A 20,019-nucleotide genomic window follows, 5' to 3' on the forward strand; every position below is an offset into this window, starting at 1 on the left:
TATGTGCGTTCTGGCGGACTACGGACTCTCTTTTTTAATGCGTATCACAACAGCAAGACCACGGAGTCGTACCATCTTTATCATGTAAAAAGTGCTACTCTCTGACTCGGGAATCTGTGGAGCAAGGCCGCGCATAACAGTAGAGAAGTGGAGAGAAAGAGTGTGCGGAGCAAAGTAGTGCGCGCTGCTGGAAACATCTGGTAGCTGCAGTCGCATTTCCACCCTTTCATTGAACGACCCCTCTCGAGAGACTACTTGCGCAGAGGACTTGTTTTCGTTTGCTTGCTCCATTGACTTCCGGAACAGAGTGTAGTAAATATGGTTTAACTAGGGCGTCATGCTAGTACGCCACTTAAAACTCGTCAGGAATAGCCTTCGACACTACTAAAACGAACTAATTATGTTATATCTTTGAAGATGAAGTAGAAAAATACTCTGTAGTGAACCGTAGCAGATCATGACATAGGTTTATCCAGAATTCTTAATTTTGGGAGGGGTGTAAGGTCGTTTTGGGGAGTTTCCAGTTAAATGTAAGGCCAAAATACCCAAAACTTAAGGCCAAAATGCCCATAAGTTGGCCTTATGTGAAAAATTTAAGAAGAACCTGTTCCAAATTTTGTAACATATTAGGCAAATAGTGGGAACATGTGAAAAAATTAGTGTCTTTAGGATACGTTGCTGTCATTAAATACTATTTTAACGGCGTATTTGTAACACATCGTACCTGGGCAGAATTTTGAAACATAATTACCACATGTACACAAGAAAGTAATATTTGCTGAGACTTGACATTTTTATATGTTCTGGTTGTGCTTTCTTTTCCACAATGTCTTTCGTCTTACTTTTTGCACTTTTTCCTTGTATTATTCCATTGGTCAAAAGTTCCCTTTCTCAGATGTGTGAAGTGGGTTCTTTCTACCATACGTCAGCTGTTTCCCCTACTCCTGCTCCAGTTTTCTTCCCTTTCTTTGCCTGCTTTATGTGGAAGTGAATCCCAAAGAAAGGACTTGTTCCTTTTTGCTTTGAGTCAGCACTTTGGTCAAGCTGTAAAATTTGAAGGAAACCGGATACCATTCTTTGCTTTCTTTCACAATCTCTCATTGTCCAGAGACGAAGGGTTCCTTCCACTTCATCACCTATTCTTATTCTGTTTTTCTTTAGCAGATAACAGATGCCATTTGGCACCAAGTTTAAATAGTTTGTTTTTCCTCCTCAGGCACGTATCCAGGAATTCCTTTCGGGGGGGGCTCAACACCATTTTTTAAGGGGTATAGTAAGAACCTCACAATTGTATGTTTAAGACCAATGGTGGCAATTGGGTTCCAAAACTGGGGGGGGGGGGGTGCGGAGGGCGTTGCAAGGAAAGTTTACTTTCTCTTGGTAGCCAAGGCTTAACATTAAGAGGCCATAATGTTGAGGCAGAAAAATAAAACATGGGGAGCAACTATCCCTTAAATCGTTGCCACTGTAAGGCTATCATTTTAATCAGAATGTGAAATCGGAACATTTTTTACCACTCGACTCCTCTGTTTACATGCATTAATAATGTGTGCCGGAACCATCTCAGTATGTGTGTTTGTCCATTTCTTCTCATCAGGCATAAAAACATCTATGGTATCTTTGAGTGTTTTTACGAAGCTGTTACACATGCACGGGATGGACAATCCACTCAACAACGCGAGATTCAAATTGTGGGTTGCGGACAGCTCTCTAATATTACTCTCTGATTCGAGCCTGAACACCACTAACGTGTCTTGTCCTCCAATTTTTTTAGCTCTTATAAAAGCCGAAACCCACCAAATTGTTCAGATTCAGGCCTTAGCACTCGCAAGTGTTCAAAAATGCCTGTCACAGCTTCCGCTGTCTTGTTATATATCGGCACGAAACAAAGGAAGTCTTCTCGAATACAGGTGGATCACGAAACAATTAATGCACAGTGAAAAACCCTTCCGTTCCCAACACATCTAATGTTTCGTCTCCCAGTATGATCAAATGCTTACTCATTTATCTCCAGTGACGTGCCCAAGGGAGGGTTGGTGAAGTAATAACCCCATTTGACCCAGTATTCCTTTTTTTAAAAAAAAAGAAAAAGAAAGGAACGTCAAAGACAGGTAAAAATGGCAAAATCAGGACTGACCACCAAAAATAGTATGCGTAACCCCTCTCCCTTACGAAAATCCTGGGCACGCCTCTCTTTATCTCGGACAATTTTTTTTTAAAATGCACTCACCAGAAGTTTTTATCATCGTATTGGAGATGCGTTCTTCCTGCAGGTTTGAATATGATCCTTTAGGGTGCTGTCGTCTGCCTGCCTTCACACCTAACCTTAACAAGGCCCTTATTTTCCATCCTTGTGACTTGGATTTTCAAGACTTGACTTCCTAAGACTTAGGAAGGTTTCAGACCGAAGGGACACGCGATACATGTCGATTGGAATGGGCCAATCAACAGCAACGTTTCACACCGTAGCGACACAAAAGGCCGCACAAACCTAATCTTCAGGCGACACGGTGTGAAATCTCCCTTATTAGGCCACTGTCATTGTCACCTCGAAGTAGTAGCTCTTGTTGACTACAGAAAAAATTATCCTCAACCGGTGATAATGCTCCTCAGTTTTCTTCTCTCTCCTATATTTTCTGTGCTTGTTCACTATACAGGCAACACCTTACGATTTGATATACACAGGACATGTACTATGTAGACATTTTAACGAAAAATCGGTTGAAGTAAAGGATGACTAGGTGGCTCAGTTGGTAGAACCCTGATTTGGATCCTGGTAGAGCCTGCAATTACCGCCTAAAATGTCTACATATGGAACATCATCTTGCTTTCTCTTCTCGACATTCATAAAATTTTCGGCTGTCTCCTTATGATAGTTAAGTGTTTGAATGTGTTTCGAACCCAGTAGGCTTAAACAAAAGTATTTTTTTATATCATGAAATTCTCACACTGCATATACGAAATTTAGTTCTGGCAAAACTAAAGCATCACTCAAAACTTTGATTTTCAGTTGATCTATGCAGTTTATTTCTGTTTTAATATCTGGTACTGATGAAATATTCACTTGAGAGAAGAGAGAAAGAGAGAGGCATTGATCTCTTCGGCCCTCGAACCGAACTAGCACTACACTGAGGCCCGGAAGTTCTGCTGTCGTCAATGTCTTCATTTTCGAATCACTATATCTTATAAAGCAATCAGAGGACGCTGACTGATCTGATCACCAATCGACTGTATGAATTGTCACACTTACCTCTGAAATCTCATTAACCGATTCTTTGTACAGATCAATCGAAAAATTGAATCCGCGTATTTATATCCTCATTATATTGTAGAACGTTCCGCAGATGAAACGATTCGTTAATATTGCCAGTAGTTGACTCCTTCTCTCATTCAAGAACGTTCCCTCTCCCGCCTTCCAGAGATTAGAAATTACAACGAATTGCCCTACGTGTGGCGCTACCTTTGTTGTGCAGCTTCCAAATGCTGACAAGTCTCTACATAGTCCTCAAGTGCTCTGAGACAACACCGAAAGCGCAAGAAAAGTTTACGTGCAATATTATCAACAACAGGGTTATAGAACATTCTCCGTCTTGCCTCGATACTTGTCTATCTCCTTAAATCATCGTTACATTATTCAAAAAGCCAAAAACCTAATTTTATCTAGTGTAAAATAAAAAAAATCATGGGGGGGGGCTCGAGCCACATCAACCCCACCTTGGATACGTGCTATTAACAATAACAGGGTTATAGAACATTCTCCATCTTGTCTCGATAATTATTTCTCCCAAATTATCATGACATTATTCAAGAAGCCAAAATCCTAATTTTATCTAGTGTAAACAGAAAAAAAATCCTGAAGGGGGGCTCAAGCCTCCTGATTCCCACCTTGGATACGTGCTATTGACAATAATAGGGTTATAGAACACTCTCCGTCTTGTCTCGATAATTATTTCTCTCAGATTTATAAATTTATTATCTTCACATTATTCAAGACGCCAAAAATCTAATTTTATCTAGTGTAAATTTAAAAATTTCCTGAGGGGGGGGGGGCTCGAGCCACCTCATCCCCACCTTGGCTACGTGCTATTAATAATAACAGGGATATAAAACATGCTCCGTCTTGCCTCGATAATTATCTCTCTATTTACATTATTTTCACATTATTTAAGAAGCCAAAAACCTAATTTTATCTAACGTAAACTGAAACATTTCCTGGGGAAAGGGTCGAGCCCCCTGTGCCCCATCTTGGATACGTGCTTTTATCAATAACAGGGTTACGGAACATTCTCCGTCTTGCCTCGATAATTATTTATTTCCTTAAATTATTGTCACATTATTTTATTTCACACCACAAGAAACCAAAAACCTCATTTTATCTAGTGTAAACCTAAAACTTTCGGGGGGGGCTCGAGCCCCCTAAGCCCCCCCTCTGGATACGTGCCTGTTCCTCCTACAAGATACTGAATCAGGAGGATGTGTGTTGTCAAAACCTATCCAATCACGTGGTACAATAAAAAAGCATGTTGGCTCTCATTGGTTATGTAAACCAACATGGATTTGCATCATGGTAGAAAAATTTCCTGGCTGATCACATTAGGTTGTTGACTAGATCTAGACATCGAAGTTCCCAGTTTTAAATCCCCTCCTGCACAAGTATTCTCTTTGTGAGTGTCCTTTTTTCAGTTTTATCTAATCGTTACCTATCTTCATCGTCGCGATTTACCAAAAGTGGAAGAAAATTGACGCTAAAGAACAAAAAGAAAAAAAATTCCAGTAGCTTCTATCGAAGCATCGATATTTATATGCATATATGTGGATAAGTATATATAGTGCTCGTAGTGAGGAGGATACGGGGATGGTATCACCCCGCTGTCTGATTGTCATCATGTTAAACATAGGAGCATCCCCCCCCCTACCCGACTAAAATTTCCGCCTCAATCGCTGGATATAGCATCTCCCAGGGATAAAAAAATTACAATAGGGGATACCCCCTCCATACCACCCTGTATAATTGACTACCTGAATGAAAGTGGTCAATCTAAGAAGGCTGATGACGTCAAAAGACTGGTCGGTCCTATGTTTTGTGGAAATACCGTAACAATCCCTAAGATTGTATGTTTATTTTATTAAGTCTCTCTGAACGCTTCATGTTGACCAGGGCATTCACTTGTTTTTCTCAGCTGTCTCAAGCCTCTTAGGTATGTTTACATTGCATTGTGTTGTGCCATGCAAACCTCCTGAGCATTCAGGAAACAGGTAATACTTCTGGTTATGGAGTCGGCGGTTTGCATGGTAGCAATTATAATAAACACGATTCGGCATTGAGGAAGAGCTCGATGGCCTGGGAATATAGAGGTGAGACAAACTGAGGGAGGACTGACTTTTGGGATTGAGTTGAGAGAGAGAAGGTGGTCAGCAAGGCAGTAGGTCAGAGGTAGAAGGACGGTTTGGTCAGCATAGGAGAGAAGCTTACAGAGGACTTCGCTTATTTTGGATTCAGCTAAAGACTTCAGATAGACAGGTAATTATCCTACACCCAGCCATGATTCAGGCTCAATGGTTCGCAAAACCCAACGAGTGACCATTGTCTTTTCTGTAGTCTAGTTCCTAGTGTAATAGTGTACCTTTCGCATTGCCAAGCGATAACTCGCGTGCCTGGTTAAAAGAAAAGGTCTTCTACAATCTAGAAGAATTCGAAATCCATCCCAAGAATGATTTAATATTCTAGAATGTTTTGTATTGTTTATTTCCTGTTTTATGAATTATTGTTATGTATATTGCCACTGCCATATTTATATTATTTCATCGTCACTAATATTATAATTGTCTTATGTCTATGTACTCTTACTTTATATATGCATATACTCTCATATTAGTATCTATAACATATTGGAGTTCCATGTAATCCCTCTCTCTATATATAATTATATATTTACATATATACAATAACAAATATGTAACCAATAACTGACGACATCTATTGCATTGTACAATGTCTAACGATGAATAAATATATTGTATTGTATTGTATTGTCATGCTAATGACGAGTGGTCTCATCAAGGATGAATGATGACCAATTTACATCACCCCAGCAATTAATTGCATAAACAACTGGTTCAGATCCCCTCATTCTTTAGAATGATACGTGGTTGAGGTGCTGGGATTTTCATTTATTTCTTCATGAACTAAATGAAAATTGAAAGATTAGTTTTTGTAACCAGTTTAGAATTATTTCCCACCCCAAATTTTGACACGTAGTGGAGTGCTTGATACCACCCCTAAGTTCGTTACCCACCCCAAACATTTTGCTCATTTGTTTAGTTTTTTAGTATGTCCTTGCCATATTTTATTTTGAAAATACATAGGGCTTAAAGGTTTTAACATTAATGGGGGGAGAAGAATTTACTTGTGCCATGATAGATGTCGAGCTTTCACCTTGCTGATGAACTCGACGAAACATTAGATCAATTATTAGATCAATGACGTTACGTGATTCTGTGATTGAGACACTCCACGCTTCACCCATAGGATTTACCAAATGTTACAACGTTGCATTATCACGAATTTATTTTCCAAATATGAAGTTATTTATACAGAGGAATATTAGGGATTGTTACGATACACCTATTTGAATGAGCTAGTAATAATTCGTAAAACAGCTCCTTTAAAAATATTTATTTCAGAGTAAGGATTATAATTTCAAATTTAAAATTATTACATAATTAAAAGACTAATGATTATGCTACCTTCGCATGGTCAAAATACCGCTGCCATTAAACAAACATAATTGGGCAGGTTATACTTCATATAAAATCATGAAGAGATGTTTTTGATAAACAGGCGAGAATAAATTTTTGCCTAGTTCCTTTAATTAATTAACATTTTTGCGTTTGGATGTATAGCACAAAGGCCATGTCCGAAAGATGCAAGACCGTACTTGAAGCGAGCATCGTCCAAGTATTGTCTTGCAGTGTGGTCTTGAAGCCGTGGACTGGAAGTGAAAGTCTTTTGAATTGCACTTCGACTGCAGTGCCAAATAGATCAGTAGATAAAACTGAGGACACTGTATTTTCCCCGTGTTTTAAACACTTGTTTCTCACCATGGAAATCACATAACATTTTCAAATGTTCTTGAACACACATATCCACACATTAGAAGAATTTTAACCAACAACTTGCTGGCCCATGACGTATATTTAACCTGTGGCTTTCAACCTCCGTGAACAACGAGTGCGGAAATCACGTGACCTAGTCAGCAACGATCTGTGCTGCGAGCTGTGTACTTTTGTACTTCGCGCTTTCGAACTGTACTAGGTGACGTCACTTCTGTCAAGACCATACTTCAAGTCTGTACTTTGTACCTTTCGGACAGAGCCAGGGGCCTCCCCGACGGCGCAATGGTAGCGTCGTTGCCTTGTAATCAAGGGGTCCCGGGTTCGATACCCGCTGGAGGCATAGTGGTTTGGATCCCACTTTAAACTGTAGGTCCATCCCGATTAGCCTTACTGTGCATAAAGTGGACTTAAAACACCAATTCAATCAATTGGACAGAGCCGACACTCAATGGGGCTGTTGATAGCAAAACTTTTCTGGTGACGTCGTCAGGTTCATTGATCCCAAAGGAATTTCGTTCCATCATTTGGTTGTAAGCTTTACATTGAGCGCGATGGATTGGCTATTCAAACTTTATTTTCACGAAGGTAGGAGTTTCTCGTGTAAATTGATAATATAAATTTATATTTAGTAAACCTTTAAGACTATGTTACACATGAATGCCCCTTATTGACAAATTAAATCCATACAGATAAACAATTCTGATTAGAAGTGATTCAAAATGTCGCCACCATTGTAATTCATTGAATATATACAATAAGCAATAAATGTACACATTTATGGCACACATGTACACACATCACCTATCTATCTGCTATTACCATCATTATTAAGTTTAATAATATGTTTACATATGTCTTGCAATACATACACAACTGATTAAATGCATGTACACTAGATTTTCTTGAGTACTTATGCATTCCTTTATTTTTACAGGTGGACATCACTGTGTGGTGGTAGTGGACATTCAACCCAAGGAAGCAGTTGTAAGGGTTGGGGACAACATAAAGATAATGTGTAAAGTACCTGAAAGAATACAATATTGTCGATTTGAATTACCAAATAACAAGAACTATAACCTTCGTCCACAAAGTACACCTACTGATGGTGGAAGAATCTCATATTATGGAGCTAGTTTAGAAAGTGGACAGTGTGGTGTCGAAATTAAAGATGTGCTGGTTGAATACAATGGGCGGATCAAGTGTAGTATGGGAGTTTTTTCACAGGCGCATGAAGTGGATGCAGAAACAACATTAATAGTTGCAAGTAAGTGAAGACTTTTCCCTTTACCGTGTATACCGTATTTCAAAAGTAATGTGGGTGTATTTCTTTTACGTTTTGTGTGAACAGTGTATCTGAAATAGATTAAGTGTTACACAATGGTTGCTTATGATTTAACTACATTCTAAGTTCTCCATTAGAAAGAAATAAGATGTAAAAAAAATTAGAGAAAAATAAATGCAGAAAAACTCTGATTTCTACTGAAAATTGAATCAAAGAGGCTCGAAAACAGATCAATATGAGAGAAAATCATTGCAGAAAGGCTGGAAATCAGATCAAAACTAGTGAAACAAAGAAAATCAGTGTAGTAATGCAGTACAGACAGAAGTGGTACTGGTGGGTTCTGCTGTAAATAGTAACCTGAGAGTGGAGTGGGACCAGAGATTTATTGTCACGATCCATGACCAAAACATAACAATAAAAGCCGTACTCAATGTGGAAATTGGTAAGTAGAGAGATGCTTTTTGGAGCCTTATAGAGAGGTGCAGGCAATTTTCCTAGATGTAGAGGTGTTGTTTGCATCCCATCACATTTTGTGGGGAAAGACATACAATATCAAATCAAAAAAGGTCTATACAGAATGGTTTAGTAAATTTTTCTTCTTTGTGAGGAGATCAATATTAAATCTCAGCACTTGTCAATTACTTAAAGTACTATTTTACTTCATTAAATATCCCATGTATGCTGCCATAAGAACACACAGAAAGTGTGAAAGTTCTGATCAGAACAGAGGATGGAAGTGTTGTGATCAGCACCACATTAACTGCATTTTCCATCAGTATTAAGACCAGGATTATTTCGTGGCAGGGGGCGAGGGGTCATGGCCAACATTGTGATCTGAAAAAAAAAAAAAAAAAAAAAATAAGGTTCTCAGTGAATTTTTACATAAAATTTCATATTTCATGGGAGTTATTTCATTCCAGTCACAGCACTTTGCATTATCATAATTGATTATTAATTACATATTTTAATTATGTCTGTCTGAACCATTAATAACTTAAGATATTTAAGACAAGGTAATGCTTTACAAAAGAATGCTAAGAAATGTCTGGCATGCAGACAACAGGAACAGTTCACTACAATACTTTCCAGCCCTACAGAGATAATGTGGACTATATCTCACACCTTGGAAAGTTTGATGGGACCTTCCCTTTGAGAATGCAAGAAATGTATGGTTCTGGTGCTAAATAGAGGGAAGACAGTCTACATGTTAGTGGAAGAAACCAGATCTATGTGGGAAATATAATTTCATTTGGTTTGTCAACTTGAGTTATCTGTACTCTTATGTAAATAAACTCTGCTAGTAGATGCCTGTTACGTCACACTCACTCTCAGTCTCTCCAGAGTTACTGGGCTATATGCATACACAGACATGTAAAGAAGATATTGTGTTTTTGAAACCATTTAAAGTATACTTCTTTTCTACTGTGGGACAGGTAGGATGCTAGATGGGGGCTGACAGATCCCTGGTCAACCAGTCAGCCCATACAGGTCTCCAGGAAACAAAGAAACTAGATAAATAAGTGTCATTATAGGTCAAATATACAGAAAATATTTCCGCTTCTCTCTGCTTCTCCACCTTTTTTTTCCCCTAGTGCCTACACTGCTTTTTGTAGGGGGGAGTCTTGAGCCCCAGAAGCTCACTTCCCCCCTCATGATTGTGTTCGATAAAAAAAAAATGCCTCGATGTCATTCCCAACAAAGGTCTGTTTTAATTATTCCAAGTAGCATCAAAGTCAAATAAATGAAACAGAATAGCCCTTGCATGTGTTGAGGAGGATAATTTCCTGACTGAAAACAATTAATTTAATTAATGTTTCAAAGTGTTAAAATTACTTAGTGGTCGAAATGGAGTAGTTTAATAGGGATGGTATAGCGGAACCACAAGCAAAGAAACCTGCGCAGACCCGCGACTCCTGTGCACCGTACTCCCGCATGGAGGGGAGGGGGAGAGTGGGCCATGCTTCCTTATGGCCCAAGCTGAACGGAGGAAGGGAAAACTGTGCAGGGACTTTTTGTCCAAGATTTTTTTTTCCTTATGGTCACTATATCAATATCAGACATGGTAGAATTTCATCTCGAGTTCTAAATGTCTATTCACTCGCTTGCTAAGTGAGAGGAACGTTGTAAGAGAAATGGGGTAGGTCTGAAGAGCTACGTGTACACTCAAACTGCAAGGGGACTAGCCCCGTGAAATAAGCACACACTGACATTTATTTAAAAACACTACCTTGGACTGAACAGGCAGGGTGAGGAAGGACATAAGGAATGTTCGTTTACCTGTAGTTCTGCGGCGATCTCTTCTCTGCTGGTCCTCATTTGTGATGTTGCCCTACTCTGTAAGAAAAACGGATGAGGGAGCAACTCTGGGTTCCAAACTCTGTACTTTCGTAGACCGATATTTTAAACGATAAACTTTAACTTCCCGATCGTTCGTTCGCTCCTTTTTCTAAACTTATGACAACTGTGGAGCTCTCTCGCGATAACTGGATTCAACGTAAACTGAAAACCACTAGAAATTGAGTTCTTTTGTAACTACTTCATCTGACGTAAAATGGAAGACAACTAAGAAAGAGAATTTCTCTCGCGACCTATTTAAATGAAATTTGAACTATCGACCGTTAAGACGGTTGACTCGATCGTGTCTTTTGGCAATGGCGAATCTGAGGAAAAATGCTGATTTCATGATTTTCATACTGTGTCGGCCTAATGCAATGGCAGCGGTTGTTTTCCAACTATGCTGAAGATCGCTGTCATAATTAGCTTTTAAGAAGCTCTTTTTCAATGCTTCAGCGGGCCCGTTTTTATAACATGATTAGCTTATTTATTTATGATGCCCGGGTACTAGGTTCGACTCATGCCTGTGGTGTGATACGATTCTCAGTCTCATTCTAAGTGGGCAAATCTTAGTTTTGTCTCAAATCTTGGAATACATAGTATAATCAGTGTCACTTTACACACTTTCACGGCATATGGAGGTCAGATTTTTTTTTTTATACACACACACACACACACACACACACCTTGATGATACAAAACCTCAAGAAACAGAATTTTAGTCTGAAACGATGCATCCTTACTGCATAGGTTGCCATACTTGTCACTACTAGTTAAATTTTGGAATCTATAAAAGATCAGGTAGATCTCTGCCTGTGTGTCTGATTAAGTCATATGTAGAGTAATTTTGCACGCATGGGAGATAAACTATTAAGAAATTTCAGCAAGAAATGTAGGCTTGACCAGGACTCAAACTTGGATCTCTGGCATGCCAGTATGCTGACATTATGGTAGTGTATTACACACAATATGAATTGTTATTTGAGTTAATTTCCTTTCAATGACACCTTTCAATTTAGTGTTTTTCAAGTTACTTTTTTTGCAATGCTCTTTACTAACATAAATTACTGTGAATGAAATTAAATTATACATGTAAAATACATAATTTTAGGTTGATATTCATTTTCAGGGGGCACTTGCCCTCCCATCTGCATGGCTATGTGAATGAGTGTCCCTCATGTAATGAAACGCGCACATCTAAAGCATGCAAATTAATACAGTTTTGAATGAAAATTATTTTCTAACCATGAGAAGATTTTGTACTGTTTAGTTTCATTTTTATCATGAATTAATTCATACTGGAGACCATATCACCTCTATTAGGGAGGGGAGTATGGGTATATCTAGCATTCTAGCATCCACTCCATTTATTTTGCAACCTGTGTGTGTGTGTAAGTGTTTTGCCAGCCTCTGTGATTGTAAAGAACTTTGTTAACAGACTTTTCCAAAATTTCTAGAGCCACCAGATCCACCTGAGTTGAGAATTACACCCAGCTACAAGATGGACGGTGGCTATAAAGAAGGAGACTCATTTTCTGCAGTGTGTGAAGTGAAGAGTGCTCGTCCAGCTGCCAACATCTCATGGTTTTTAGGTAATGTCCTCAAATATTTTTTTTTTTTTTTGGCATTTCAAGAAAATGTTATGCTTCATATGATATAAAGGTGGTTCAGGATCTTTAATATGACTCAGTGAAGGCTTTTGTGAACAACTGCTACAATATTCCAAATTCTTGAATGTTACACCTGTTTAGTAGTCAGTCTCGAGCAATCATATGAATTTATATGAACTTGATAGATATTTGTGATACAAAATAGGCTTATGGAGCCATGAATCAGTTTCAGATATCTAGGCAACACTCAAAGCAAACCACATTAAGATTTGCTGCAATGCTGTAGAGTAAATTCTAAATACAAGTAATTTTGAAAATTGGAATAACACAGAGCTTTTTCAAAATGTGAGACATTTTTACAAAATGATTTTACTGAAACATTTCAAATATCCAGCAGCACTTTAAGATGTATGTGTGTATTCATCCAAGAATATATCTTACTTTGATGATTAAAAATGTGTGATGTAGAAAATAATGAACTTGTTCAAGCTAATCATTATAAATAATTTCTACTAATTATGGTTCTTTAAAGTTGTTTTGAAATAAGAACTCTTTTCCCCTTGAGGGTAATTTAGTAATGTGTATAAACATGTAATATAATGTAATAAACAAGTGCTTTTATGCTGATTGGAACTATAATAGAAAAGAGAAATTGTTGACATTTCTAAATATTTGTATTAAAGAATAATGATACATGAATAAATCATAAATTTGTATGTGTTTTTTATGGCAATTGGCACTTTCTCATTAAAAAAGATTGTTAATTATTCACATGAATGTTATCACACTTTCTCTGATCAAAAAGGGGCTTACCAAACCTTGGAAACTAAGAAAAATCTGTGTAAAACATATGCCATTCTCTGTATCGTGTTCCATATTATGTGTTGTCTACTTGCAACTGGAATGAACTTTCTCAATATTGTTCCCAGTTCCCAGAATTCTTTCCAAGATTTGTAGAAATCTAAATAAATTATCTCCATATGTAACTGTGGTCCCGCACTGTGACTATGTTGTCTAATGCATCAGGCTTTGGGCTTGGTCTACAGGACACATGCTTATTTGAGTCTCCTAGAGTGAAGCATAAGAACTTTTCTCCTGAGATTTCGGCCATTGTATAGGACCGGTGGCCATCCACCATTGGGAGTTAATTGGGGAGCTCCGAATGAGTAGCATAACCCAGTCATGGAAATCTACGGCGATGACTGGTTGGTTGATCTCCCACCTCTGCTGAGGCATGCAGTTGGTGGTAGGTAGGCCCTGGCCCTCAAGGGCTGTTGCACCATGGGTTATTATATGTTATTGTGGTTTTCATCCATTTATAAATATAACAGCGTATGGAAGTTGTCACACCAAAGTGGCATGCTACACATGAATGTTGAATGATGTCAATTGAAATGTTTAAAGAAAATAATTTAACTCCTCTTTTTTTAAGTAATATTTCATATTTAGAAAGTTGCCTTATTAAAACAATAAACTATGGTTTATTCACAACACACATTGTATATTAATTGTAGCTGTATGTTTATTCTTCTTTGCAAGTAAAAATAATATTATTTTCCTTGCAGAAGATGTACCTGTCAGAGAAGGCTTAAGCATGCCCCTCATAACAGATGTTGCAGGTCAAGATCTGTTCACAGTCAGCCAGAATATCACCAAAACACTTACTTGGGCAGACCATGGGAAGAAATTGGTCTGTGTTGCTGAGCACATAGCAATGGATGATCGAAACAATCAGACGTCTTATCAACTGAATGTTTTGTGTGAGTTCAGTATATGTACGATACACATTATCTGTGAATACATAAGCTATCTCATTTGAAAGTATAATAAAACAAAAAATTATTTGAAAGTTTTTAAGATATTTCGTTACAGTTTTCCCTACTAATACAGTAACTCAATTATTATTTTCTTTTTATGTACCTAATATACACCTCAATATATGCACCTTTAGTGATGTTACAGACATCCAATGTAAATTTAATTTCTGTCCATGTATTGTACAGAATTGTAGGCATCACATTCTCAATAACAGCCCAAAGGTGTCGTCGTTGATCAGGAAGATCAGGTATTTCTGTTTGGTACATGTGACATTATACAAATCCTCACAGAAAATGAGTGTAACAGACTTCAGCTTGGTGAGAGTAAACATGTAAAAAAACCTTCGTCAGTGAAATCCACATGGTTACTGATACAGATGCTGACTGCTTGCTTGTTCAGTCAGCACTGTCAAAAACAAAAAATAATTAATATATATATATATATATACAGAAGGTCTTCTGTTTCTTCTCACACCGATGATGCTATAAATTAGCGAAAATTTTGAATTTTCCTACTGTCCGGTGAGTGTTTCCTTTTACCTTATTTGATTTTTATATATATATATATATATATATATATAGATATATATAGATATATATATAGATATATATAGATATATATATAGATATATATATAGATATATATAGATAGATAGATAGATAGATAGATAGATAGTTAGTTAGTTAGTTACTCTGAAGAAACTGATCAAGTTTCAAGTTATTATTTTCTGTTTTATTATACTTTTAAATTAGACACCCTGTATGTAACCTAACTGCAATTAATACATTCTTAATTCCACAAATCTGGGTACAACATGTCACATTCTCACACATACAATTAATTTCAGTCAGTTTTCTCTAAATGTCATGCACCTGTGTACTTCACCTATTACTTGGTCAAAGATTTATCAGATGTTGAAACATTCCGTATTAAAAAAAAATGACCACAGTGTTATCTGCATCAAAATCAGGAAATATAAACAACTCAAACAGCATGAAAATAGAAGGCTGCAAAGGGCTATTGATCTTTCGGAGCTATCTCATCCCCCACATTAAGGATAAGAAGGAAGGAGAAAGGATTAAAAATAAAAAAGAATAACACAGAGAGATCCCTGAAACGTCATTAGGCCATTGCATCCTTTTTCATGTTCATGTTTTGTTCCTGGTTTTAATGCAGGTAAGATTGTCTTCTTTTCTGGATGACACATGTGTTTATACATATTTAGAGCAGGAAAAATTAAGTTCAACATATTTATGTTTTTTGTTTGTACCAGTCATACAATGATCCACTTGTCTAGATTCGTTGTACTGTAGTTACACAATCGAATTCTATTTTAAATTCCAATTTTTAACTTTTTCCTATGTACTGTACTTTTAATCTCCCTGGTCTCAATGAAACAGAAACTTAATGCTTTCATAAATTTTATTTTTTCTGTGGTGTATGTTATATTTTACAATCCATATACATATATTATAATCATTGCAAAAACAATCACAAATGGCATGATTATATGAATTCTATAGATAAAATAACCGGCAGATAGGTATGATTTAGTAGGATTATCAACAAATCTACAAATTAGAAACTTGATCATTATCTTAATTGGCCATATTGTTAATATAGTCTATTTAAGAAAAAGATAAGAAAAGTCTACATATATCAAGAAACTGAAGAACTTATTTTGTTTGCTAATAGTGTGCAATGCAACAGTAAAGTGATCCATGTGGGTAGTAAGTGATAGTGTAATGTGATTATTTATATCACAAATTATGTTGTGGAATTACTTTAAAGTAGAAAAATCTGATAGCTTTCAAGTGTCATATGTTTCTTTCAGTGTTAGTGACAGTAATTCTTTATTAGTATGCAATGTTAATTCGACATTATCCTTTTTCTTTTACTTATTGTAATGCTGTATTTCAAGAGAGTATGTCTTTGCTGAACCTGAAGATGAAACAAGAGGTGCTCAGAGTGTTATTGTAGACAATAGTGAAAGAACTAAAGAACGGATAACATCCAACTAGCATTATTTGTTAATTCAAGTGCATGAAATAAAAGACGCGGTAGTATATTGAATGGATGTAAAAAAAAATACTGCAAGATCACAAGTTTCCAAGTGGATGGTGGCAGGGGCCACTGAAATTAACAGAACAATTATAAGTAAGTCTCACAAATAAAATTAGTAATTCGCTTACATGCATTATGTGTTAATTCATATTTGGGGAATAAAAGATGTGGTTGATAATAATTAGCGTAAGTGAGTTACTTACTTTTCACACAAAACTTACTTGTAGAAGTTCTATTAATTTTAATACATGTTCCCAAGCAGAAGTTCTATTAATTTTGGTACATGTTCCCAAGCAGATGATGGCAGAGGCCACTGAAATAGAACTTTTACAAGAAAAAGTTAGTCTATTATGTGTTAAATTAGCATCATTATGATAACACTGAAGTGTGTATGCTATTGATATCATAATTAATAGTGAAATACATTATGTGTATTCTCTGTGTTCTTTTAGTTTCCCCCAAATCAGAAGCCAATCCAATAGAGCAGTATGGTTACACCTTGGCAACAGAAGGTTCTGTTACTCTGGAAATCCATGCAAATCCTCAGCCTAGATTTACGTGGACAGTTAGAAACCAAGAAATTAGTGAAGGCAGAAGTGATGAATCTGGGCTCTACAGTGTAATCAACACAATTAGTAAGGTCTGTATAAGTTATATTTTCTAATAATCCTCTGTCAATTTTTCTTTTAAAATGCAAATTTTTTGATAGACTGTAATTAAATTGGTCAGTTTTGTCAGTATTTTTGACCCTTTGATTAGTTGCCACCCTGGATTGTGTCAGTTTGATATAAAATTGCAAATGTTCCATGAAAACCGTGAATTAGTAATTCGCCTCCTTAATTAGTGTATAGAAGCATGTGACTTTTATGAGGTTTGCTTTAGATAACTTTGTCTCTCTCTTCAAAACCAGAATAGGTGATTTACAAATTTACTCAAGAAATACTTGCACCTAGATTTTGAAAAAGGGGAAATAATTTTTAGGGCTGAACCAATACCAATGCCGATACTCTTACTGATACTGATACTTGAAAATTGCAATAATTAAAACCAGTCTTGATTAGCCTACTGAGCTTTTTTTTTTTTACTAACTAGTATCTGTTACCATTGAAAATAGGAGAAACCAACATTTCTACTGAAAAATTATCACACATTTGTGTAAGATGGATGTTATGATCAAAGAAGTCTTGCTTGAGAAAAAAGTGAGGGAGATTTCATTGGAAGATTTCATTATACTCTCAAATTTCCTGCTCCCAGTAAAATAAAAAAAAATCCTGTATTTTAAGTTTTCGACCTTGGTCTCATGAATAAAGTAAAATTGAGGTTTTACTGTGATTTCCATTTACTAAGATTCATTCTATCAACTGTAACCTGTTGTAACTATTAAATTAATGGTAGTTAATAATTTGGGCTGATGTAATTTTAGGACTGTACCATTACAAACTATTTCAGTTACAACCTGTAGTAGTACTTGGTAAATGATGCTTTGATGTCATCAAGGCCGCGGTGGCTGAGTCGGTAACGCGTCTGACTACCATGCTAAAGGTCCCGGGTTCGATCCCCAGCCGGTTCAAATCCAGGAACTTTTCTAACGTTGGAAGCGGCCCCGGCGCCCACCCAGCGTCGAATAATATGGGAACCTGGGGGAAACCCTGGGGGGTAAAGGTGGGCTTTTACCCCCACACCCCTCTATATGCCTTCATGGCATGGTGCTAAGCACAGAAGAGCACTTTACTTTTTTTTTTTATATCATCTGCTTCAGTACAGTAATTCTCGTTTGTAATTCTGATGGGTGTTTGATATGAAGTATTTGTTTCTTCAAGTACATGCTTTTCTACTGTAGTAATTGAATTTTAATATATCTGTGGCATTTGACACAAATTTTAAGTGTATAATTATGTTTATTTTTGTAAATTGCAGGGAAATGGTGTATATGAAACAACATTAAGAATAATGTCTGTTTCACAACCAGACATTGATGAAGAATTCAAAGTCCTTGCTCGTAATCAAATGGGTGAGAGAGTATACACTGTTAAATTATCCACAGCTACCGAGCGAAGTGGTAAGTATTATTGTTCTCCACATTTTTATTATTACTGTAAATATAACAAGCAAATGATCATCTATAATGTTTTGATTGATACTATATATTTTTGCAAAAAATAATCACTACAGTGAAAGGAAATATGACCAAACTACAATTTTTAGTAGAATTTAATATTTTTTATATTCATTACTGTAATTAAGGAAGTTAAACATTGTAAGAATGTGTAATCCACGTATCAATTATATAATAGTTAAATAGCAGTATTTAAGAAGTTATTTTAAAAAGTAACTAAGTTACAGCTACTTCGTTCAAAAAGTAACTAAGTTATCATTACTTATTTTAAAAAATAGCTCAGTTACAGTTACTGGTACTTGAAAAAGTAATTGTAGGTTAATTTTACACTTACTTTCTGCTCTTATTTTCATGCAAACAAATTACACACAATCATCATTAATTGTAATAAAATAAATATATTAAGCTGGACATGTGTCTTATGTACATATGTTTCTGGTACATAATATGTCATTAAAATGCAAATAAAAATAATGGAACAAAATACTGAATCACAATCTTGATGAGGTGTGAAGAGGCATGTGGCCAAGCCATGTCAATGGAGAATCCATTTTGTACATGAAGTTTGGAAGAGGTAAAGATGGTGGCTTACCCTCCCTGCAGTCCAATGGACTACATACAGGACATAAACCACTCGCACCTCCCCTAACTCAACAGCCCAACTGATCCTTTCCCCCTACTTTCTGGGGGATTTAAATATTTTTTTAGGAAGGCTTGGTGTTCAAGCACATTGGTGGTCCACTTTAATCTCACTACCACTGCAGAGATCACCTTGTAATCAAGGGGTCCCAGGTTCAATACTTAATGGAGGCATATAGTGGTTCGGCCACTTTAAACTGTAGGTCCAGTCCCAATTAGCCTATTTGGGCATAAAGTGGACTTGAAAACTTCAATTCAATCTCATTACCAAATTTCCTCAGTTTGAGACCCAACCTGGGCACAGATGTTCTTGTGAGTGTAGGGTGACCAGACACATACATTCAAAAAAGAGGACAGAGCATGGCGAAAAAGGAGGACAGATCATGGAATAAAAGAAGGACAAAGCCCCAAAAAGGAGGACACCGCAAAAAAGAAAATCGTTACACATTTGCCATTATTACTCTTAACCCTAGCTTACCCGATGGAGATGGAAAGGGGGGAGGGCTTTCAGACCCACCACCTCTTCATAAAAACATAATGTAATGTACATAGATAGATACATAGTGATCGAAATGGACCGGAATGGCGTTCCGGTTTCATGAATATCTGGAACCTTCCCGTTAGTGACTGACTACTTTACACCTTGCCTCATATTTGTTTTTCCCATCCTTAAAACCTTAGTATCGTGATAATGTAGAGACTGTATAATACTCTCTTATGATACTGATACGTTTGGATAAAGTGACTGTAGATCAGCTCTCAGATCCTCAGTGAGCATTGCTTGAATATGTAACGTGCTCAAAGCGAGGTAAAACATCCAAGCTTTAGGTATAAAATAACAAATGATGATCCTTATCCATGGATACATTCTCTGTGCAGCACATTCGCTATGGCCCATGCTCTTTCCAAAAAAGGAGGAGTTTACGAATTTCTAAAAAATCCGCCCAGATGCCAGACAGACACCTAAAAAGGAGGACATGTCCGGATAAAAGAGGAGGTTTGGTCACCCTATGTGAGTGTCACTTCATCAATTTTACTAA

General features: G+C 36.8%; 1 protein-coding gene across 1 annotated transcript in view; it reads left to right on the top strand.

Annotated features, from left to right (window-relative positions):
* Positions 1–8,028: 8,028 nt before the first annotated feature.
* LOC145986995 (fasciclin-3-like) overlaps positions 8,029–20,019 on the top strand; it is a 72,506-nt gene continuing 60,515 nt past the window's right edge. The window contains exons 1-5 of the mRNA XM_083121458.1: positions 8,029–8,380; positions 12,190–12,324; positions 13,908–14,102; positions 16,677–16,864; positions 18,142–18,283. Of these exons, the coding sequence (XP_082977584.1) occupies positions 8,029–8,380; positions 12,190–12,324; positions 13,908–14,102; positions 16,677–16,864; positions 18,142–18,283 (1,012 nt within the window). The remainder of the gene's footprint in view (positions 8,381–12,189; positions 12,325–13,907; positions 14,103–16,676; positions 16,865–18,141; positions 18,284–20,019) is intronic.

Source organism: Lepisma saccharinum, chromosome 4 (genome assembly GCF_977018435.1).
Source record: "Lepisma saccharinum chromosome 4, izLepSacc3.1, whole genome shotgun sequence".
Taxonomy (NCBI): domain Eukaryota; kingdom Metazoa; phylum Arthropoda; class Insecta; order Zygentoma; family Lepismatidae; genus Lepisma; species Lepisma saccharinum.